This window comes from Cebus imitator, unplaced genomic scaffold (genome assembly GCF_001604975.1).
Source record: "Cebus imitator isolate Cc_AM_T3 unplaced genomic scaffold, Cebus_imitator-1.0 Scaffold306, whole genome shotgun sequence".
In the NCBI taxonomy this organism is placed as follows: domain Eukaryota; kingdom Metazoa; phylum Chordata; class Mammalia; order Primates; family Cebidae; genus Cebus; species Cebus imitator.
In genome coordinates this window covers 1,111,301-1,119,287 of record NW_016107621.1, presented here as the reverse complement: position 1 = coordinate 1,119,287, position 7,987 = coordinate 1,111,301, and the positions used below count along the sequence as shown (strand labels likewise).

The window sequence follows — 7,987 nt, the reverse complement described above, 5'->3', positions numbered from 1 at the left end:
AAAAAAAAAAAAAAAAAAAAAAATTATGAGATTTGTGATTTTTTTTTTTTAGCTCAACAACTATCGTTAGTGTTAGTGTATTTTATGTGTGGTCCAAGACAATTCTTCTTCTTTTACTATGGCCCAGGAAAGCCAAAATGTTGGACACCCTTGAGATTGTTTTACACACATATTCACCATGTAACCACCCTTCAAATCAAGACACAAACTCTTTCTTCAAGAAGGCTCCCTCAGGCCTCAGAGATGACTACCCTTCTGCTTCTAGAACATTGCTTCTGCCTGTAGTATAATGCCATATAAATGGGATCTCACAGTATCGTGCTTTCATTATTCGCTCTGTCGCTCAGGCTGGAGTGTAGTGGTGCGATCTCGGCTCACTGCAACCTCTGCCTCCTGGGTTCAAGCGATTCTCCTACCTCAGCCTCCCGAGTAGCTGGGATTACAGGCGAGCCTCACCACAGCCAGCTAATTTTTTGTATTTTTGGAAGAGACGGGGTTTCACCACATTGGCCAGGCTGGTCTCGAACTCCTAACCTCAAGTGATCCACCCACCTCGGCCTCCCAAAGTGCTGGGATTCCAGGTGTGAGCCGCCGCGCCTGGTCTATCTGCATTGTTAGCATCAATACACTCACTATGCATCATTATTATCAGTGCTCACCACCTGCCTTGCACCGTGGCATCCTTTGGGCATAACTACATTTAATCTTTAAACAATCCTGTAAGGCGTTTGATCCTCTAAGGCCCCATTTGCCCAAGGAGAAAACTGAGGCTCGGAGAGGTTAGAGTCTTGCCAAAGGTGGCTTTTGGAAGTGATGACAGAACCACACGGTGCAGGTAAACGAGCTCGTTGCTTTGCAAATCCAGGTGCCAGTGTTGACCTAGCAAGGTGCTGCAACACACACACGCACGCACATACACACACACACACACACACACACACAGACCTTTGCAACGTTGTGCCGTCACATTGGGGCCATCACCATTGGGAGCTGTGTGACTATCTCGTGTGACTGCGTGATTATCCTGTCTTCACACCCTTCCCTCTCCCCAGGCAGTGCTGTCAGACGATGGGGTGGGCACCCAGGCAGGAGAACCAGATCCCCCCGAGGAGCCCCTCACCTTGCAAGCATCCGTGCCCCCCCACCAGCTTCGGCTGGGCAGCCTCCATCCTCACACCCCTTACCACATCCGCGTGGCATGCACCAGCAGCCAGGGCTCCTCACCCTGGACCCACTGGCTTCCTGTGGCGACACCAGAGGGAGGTAAGAAGGGCTGGAGAGGGAGACGTCACCACTGCCCCACTAGATCCCGCTTACATCAGTGCCACCCCCATTGTCCCCTCTCACCCTTTTCCCTGTCATGGCCTCGATCTCCTTCCCGTCCAGTCTCTGACCCCTCAATGACCTCTTTCCCAGCCCTCCTCTCCCCCACGCTTCCGCTTATGGGAGGCCTGCATGAGCTGCCCACGTGCATGCCCTTAGTACCCTGCACCCACTTCCTGGGAACAGGGGAGGGGGTCAGGAAGAGGTAGGAGTGCCAACTTCCCCTCTTCCCTTTCCTCCAGTGCCCCTGGGCCCCCCTGAGAACATTAGTGCAACTCGGAATGGGAGCCAGGCCTTTGTGCAATGGCAAGAGCCCCGGGCACCCCTGCAGGGTACCCTGTTAGGGTACCGGCTGGCGTATCAAGGCCAGGACACCCCAGAGGTAGGTGCTGCTGGTGGGATTGGAGTGGAGTGGCTGGGGGAGGAGGGAGACAGGGAGGAGGAGATATCAGGTCAGACATGGACAGTTGTGCAGGCTGGGTAGTACACAATTGCTGTATACCTAGTGGGGCACATTCGGGGAAGGTTCACATTCACATCCTGGGAGAATAAGGCGGTCTAGGGGAGGGCATGGGGACTGTCTGTTTATGAAGCACTGTAAAAGAATTTCAGCACACTCATATTTACTTTAAGGATTTTACAGCAGACAGTTGTATAGCACTTTGGGGAAGGGGTACCTTTTCCCGATTTGCACAAAGGCACGCATGTCGGGGTTAGCAGTAGCCTGACGTAGGGAGAGAGGATGGAAAGGGAATCTAGAAGTGGGTGGAGGGATGCAGGTTAAAGGGGAGGACGAGGAAGGGTGGGGGTTGGAGGGTGGGGAGAGGGCTTTGAGAAAGAGATGGGGTGTTGAGGCCAAGAGTAGAGGCTTAATAGCTGGGGGGCTGAGGTTCTACCCCGATGCCACTTCTGGACCTCCTAGGTGCTCATGGACATAGGGCTAAGGCAAGAGGTGACCCTGGAGCTGCAGGGGGACGGGTCTGTGGCCAACCTGACGGTGTGTGTGGCAGCCTACACTGCTGCTGGGGATGGACCCTGGAGCCTCCCAGTACCCCTGCAGGCCTGGCACCCAGGTAAGTCCAAAGCCATATCCAACTCGCTTCAACCTTGTCTCTCCCTGACAGCCCTGACTTCCTCCCTGTACCTTACAGTGTTACTGCGACCTAGGCACTGTTCCTGCCCTGAGCCTTACTGAGAGCCGCCCTCACTCCCTTACCCATGCTATGGCCTCACTCCTTTACCTGTGCCACGGCCTCACTCCTTTACCTGTGCCAGGCCCTCATTCCCTTACCCGTGCCACGGCCTCACTTACCTACCCATGCCACACCCTCACACCCTCACTCCCTTACCTGTACCAAGCCCTCATTCCCTTACCCATGCCATGCCCTCACTCCCTTACCTGTGCCATGCCCTCACTCCCTTACCCGTGCCACGCCCTCACTCCCTTACCCGTGCCACGCCCTCACTCCCTTACCCGTGCCACGCCCTCACTCCCTTACCCGTGCCACGCCCTCACTCCCTTACCTGTGCCATGCCCTCACTCCCTTACCCGTGCCACGCCAGTCTTGTCCTCTCTGAGCACGTCTCCTCTCTGTCCTTTATTCTCACAGGGGAAGCACAGCCAGTCCACCAGCTGGGTAAGGGCTTCCACAACCCCTCTCCCCCCTCCCTACCCGCCACACCTAGTGGGGGCCCTGTCACCGTTCATACTCATTGCACATCCCTTTCATGTTTCTCAAATTCATCACTCTAACCTACTTCTTGCGTTTGTGCGGTCCTTGATGGAGGTGCCCAGCATGGCCTAGCATAGCACATTGTAGGTACTCAGGGAATGACAGATGGGTGAGTGGATGGATGAGCAGATGGATGGATGGATGGATGGATGGATGGATGGATGGATGGATATATGGAGGGTGGTTGGGTGGGTGGGTCAACGGATTAGTAGATGGGTGGCTAGGTAGATGAACAGTTAAAGACTGGATGGTGAGTGGATAAATGGATGGATGGGTGGGTGGATGAATTAATAAATGGTTGGATGAACAGGTGGATGGATGGACAGGTGGATGGATTTGTGAGTGGATGAATGTATGCGTAGAAAGGTGGATGGATGGATGGATGGACAGATGGACAGATGGATGAGGTATCCTTCTCACATCCATCCCTCTTAAATATTTCTCCAACAATTCCCAAACATTCCCCCTACACCTGTTGTACCCTCTGGGCACTATTACAGCCCACTTTTGTAACTCAACCCACCAGCTTTAAGTACTTGTCACATACCTTCCTGCCTTTCTTCACAAACCCTTTCCACGCTCGCTCCACCCTCCTTTCACATACATCCTGTTATAAGCCATTCCTCCCACATGACTCCCAAGGCCCACTGACACACAGACTTCTCATCCACAAACCCTGATCACCTTGTACGCACTTACACACCTTCCACACTGCAAACGCTGAAAAATGCCACCACAACTTTCTTGCACCCAATTCTCCTTGCATGCTCACCCCACGCTCCAAAGACATCATTCCCTCACCCTTCACTACTCCCAACCCATCTCGCTCTCTGCACACTCACACTGAATGCGCCTTGCACACTCAGCACATAACCATCTCCATTTCTTTTTTTTCTTTTTCTTTTTTTTTTTTTTTTAGACAGAGTCTCACTCCGTCACCAGGCTGGAGTGCAGTGGTGTGATTTTGGCTCACTGCAAGCTCCGCTTCCTGGGTTCAAGAGATTCTCCTGCCTCAGCCTCCCAAGTAGCTGGGATTACAGGCATGCGCCACCATGCCCAGTTAATTTTTGTATTTTTAGTAGAGACAGGGTTTCACCATGTTGGCCAGGCTGGTCTCGATCTCCTAACCTCATAATTCACCCGCCTGGGCCTCCCAAAGTGCTGGGATTACAGATGTGAGCACCCGGCAACCACCTCCATTTCTTACACACGTCATTCCACCCCTGCCTTTTCACACCCCCTTTCTGTGCATCCCATACTCCTCATCTGCTCTTCTCACCACACACTTCTTCTCTCACACTGAAATTACATCCATAAAGTTCCTTGCTCATTCCTTGTACCTAAGACTTCATGAATACTCTTCCCACTTCACAAACCCCCAACTCTTCCAGCAGCCATCAACCCTGTATATGCTTACCACGCCCCTTTGGATATTTATTTCACCCTCATTCTTTGCTCCATGGAAACCCTTGTGGCCTGGTGCAGTGGCTCACGCCTGTAATCCCAGCACTTTGGGAGGCCCGAGGCAAGTGGATTGCCTGAGGTCAAGAGTTTGAGACCATCCTGGCCAACATGGGGAAACCCGGTCTCTACTAAAAATACAAAAATTAGCTGGGCATGGTGGCCCAAGCCTGTAATCCCAACTACTCAGGAGGCTGGGGCACAAGAATTGCTTGAACCTGAGAGGCAGAGGCTACAGTGAGCCAAGATGGCGCTACTGCACTCCAGCCTGGGCAACAGAGCGAGACTCTGTCTCAAAAACAAAAAATTAGCCGGGTGGCACAGACCCATGATCTCAGCTACTCAGGAGACATGGTGAAACCCTGTCTGTACTAAAAAAAGGAATACAAAAATTAGCCAGGCATGGTAGTGCATGCCTGTAATCCCAGCTACTTGGGAGCTGGGATAGGAGATTCACTTGAACCTGGGAGGTGGAGGTTGCAGTGAGCTGAGATGGGGCCACTGCACTCTGGCCTGGGCGACAGAGTGAGACCCTGTCACAAACAAACAAACAAACAAACAAAAACAGAAAAAGAAGAAAGAAAGAAACCGCTTTTGTAGTCATCGCATACTCCTTGAAAGATATTCCTTAGTCCTTCCTCCACCTTCCCCACTCACCTGTTTATCTGCACTCTAGTCCACGCTCCTTGCACGAGCATAACATTTCTCACACTAACCCCTGCTGTTTGAGATTTCTCCACACCCATCTCATGTTCATCTAGCCCTTTTGGCACACTCACAACCCATTCCACACCATCTCTCCCTCCCATTCCACACTCACTGCACGCTCCTCAAACATCCATCCCACTCTCTCTTTCTTTTTTTTTTTTTTTTTTGAGACGGAGTCTTGCTCTGTCACCAGGCTAGAGTGCAGTGGTGCGATCTTGGCTCACTGCAACCTCTGCTTCCTGAGTTCAAGCAATTCTCCTGCCTCAGCCTCCTGAGTAGCTGGGATTACAGGCACCCACCACCACACCTGGCTTATTTTTGTATTTTTAACAGAGACAGGGTTTCACCACGTTGGCCAGGTTGGTCTTGATCTCTTGACCTTGTTATACACCCGCCTCAGCCTCCAAAAGTGCTGGGATTATAGGTGTGAGCCGCAGCACAGGGCCTCTTTTTATTTATTTATTTATTTATTTTGAGACAGAGTCTCACTCTGTCACCCAGGTTGGAGTGCAGTGGCCCGATCTTGGCTAACTGCAACCTCCACCTCCCAGATCCAAGCGATTCTCCTGTCTCAGCTTCTGAGTAGCTGGGATTACAGGTGTGCACCACCGCGCCTGGCTAATTTTTGTTTGTTTGTTTTAATTTTTTTTTTTTTTTAAACGGGGTTTTGCCATATTGGTCAGGCTGGTCTCGAACTCCTGACCTCAGGTGATCCACCCGCCTCAGCCTCCCAAAGTGCTGGGATTACAGGCATGAGCCACCACGCCCAGCCTCTGTCCCGATCTTAACTCACCCATCCACAACTTTCCCACGCTTCTGCTTCAACACACACTTGTATTACATCCATTGCATGCCCCGTCCAGCCCAGCTCATTACAATATGTGAATGCATCCATCACACACCTCATCGAGTATGTGCACTTCGTTGCCCAGACCTTCTGCCTCCCTCCCACATCACCCCTTTGGGTCCCAGAGAGCTGGATCCAAGGTCTCATCCATGACCTGTTCCTCGTGCCCCTGATAGTGAAGGAACCTCCAGCTCCTGCCCTCTCGCGGCCCTGGTGGTATGTACTGCTAGGAGCAATCGTGGCCGCTGCCTGTGTCCTCATCTTGGCTCTCTTCCTTGTCCACCGGCGAAAGAAGGAGACCCGTTACGGGTGAGTTGGAACTACAAGGGGAGGCTGTGGACTGGGATGGAGAGGCTGGAGGCAGGGAGGCCAGTGAGGAGGCTGGTGCAGGAGGAGCAATGACCAAGAATCGGAATGAAGCCAAGGGAAGCCAGGCATGGCGGCTCACACTTGTAATCCCAGCACTTTGGGGGCCGAAGCAGGTGGATCATGGATCACTTGAGGTCAGGAGTTGGACATCAGCCTGACCAACATGGCGAAACCCCATCTCTACTAAAAAATACAAAAGTTAGCGGGACGTGGTGGTGCACACCTGTGGTCCCAGCTACTTGGGAAGCTGAGGCATGAGAATTGCTTGAACCCAGGAGGTAGAGGCTGCAGTGAGCTGAGATTGTACCACTGCATTCCAGCCTGGGTGACAGAGTGAGACTCTGTTTCAAAAAAAAAGGAATGAGGGTAAGGGTTGTGGGGAATGAATGGAAGGCAGAAGGTAGCTGCCCACTGCAAATGCTAAGGGAGCCCAAGACATGCTCAGCAAATGCTAAGGGAGAGGGCAGGCAGGGCTTGAGGCTGGGATGGTGCTTGCTCAACTGCTAGTTGAGGAGGGGGTTCCAGATGGTTTTTCCCTGCCCTCACCTTCTCCCCATCCCCCCAGAGAAGTGTTTGAGCCAACAGTGGAAAGAGGCGAACTGGTCGTCAGGTACCGCGTGCGCAAGTCATACAGTCGCCGGACCACTGAGGCCACCTGTAAGTGAACCCTGTGCCCTTCTGCCTTGGTCTGGAGCTGAAGGCTGTAGAGAATCTGGCCTGCTGGGTTTCTGTAGATGCCTGAGCCAAAAGTTTCTGAAGGTCTTGGGATACTAGAATTTCAGAACCACAGACCCTAGAAATAGCAGAATTGTGGAACCACAAAGAATCTTCAAAGAATAGAATCTTAGACACAGTAAATCTTAGAAACACCAAAGCTGGGTGTGATGGCTTATGCCTGTAATCCCAGCACTTTGGGTGGCTGAGGTGGGTGTATCACGAGGTCAAGAGATCTCGACCATCCTGGCCAACATGGTGAAACCCCATTTCTAAATAAATAAATAATAAAAGATGATGGTGATGTGGCAATGATGACAGACAACCCTATCACTACCTACATGGCAGGCTCTTTTCTAAGCATTCTACATGTATCACCTCATTTAATCCTCAGAGCAACCCAAGAAGGCAGGGAGGCTCTGTCGCCCAGGCTGGAGTGCAATGGCACAATCTTGGCTCATTGCAACCTCCACCTCCTGGGTTCAAGCAATTCTCATGCCTTGGCCTCTCGATGGGAGTAGCTGGGATTACAGGTGCCTGGCACCATGCCTGGCTAATTTTTGCATTTTTAGTAAAGGCGGGGTTTCACTATGCTGGCCAGGCTGGTCTCAAGCTCCTGGCTTCAAGTGATCAACCTGCTTTGGCCTCCCAAAGTGCTGGGATAACAGGTGTGTGCCACTGCACCCAGCCGGAGGTGGGTTTCTTATCACCTTCCCTTCACAGATGAGGCAGCTGTGGCACAAAGTGGTTAAGTCACTTATCCAAGGCCACGGAGCTTGTAAATTAGATAGCTGGGATTTGAACTCAGCCTTTTTTTTTTTAAGACAGAGTC

At 51.9% G+C, this 7,987-nt stretch overlaps 1 protein-coding gene across 4 annotated transcripts in view; it reads left to right on the top strand.

Annotated features, from left to right (window-relative positions):
• AXL (AXL receptor tyrosine kinase) overlaps positions 1–7,987 on the top strand; it is a 36,866-nt gene that overhangs the window by 12,990 nt on the left and 15,889 nt on the right. For 2 of the 4 annotated variants that reach the window (XM_017502959.1, XM_037729442.1), the window contains exons 7-12: positions 1,053–1,263; positions 1,566–1,705; positions 2,246–2,396; positions 2,934–2,960; positions 6,249–6,381; positions 7,007–7,098. In XM_017502959.1, the coding sequence (XP_017358448.1) occupies positions 1,053–1,263; positions 1,566–1,705; positions 2,246–2,396; positions 2,934–2,960; positions 6,249–6,381; positions 7,007–7,098 (754 nt within the window). The remainder of the gene's footprint in view (positions 1–1,052; positions 1,264–1,565; positions 1,706–2,245; positions 2,397–2,933; positions 2,961–6,248; positions 6,382–7,006; positions 7,099–7,987) is intronic. The other 2 variants (XM_017502960.1, XM_037729443.1) reach the window with 2 other exon arrangements.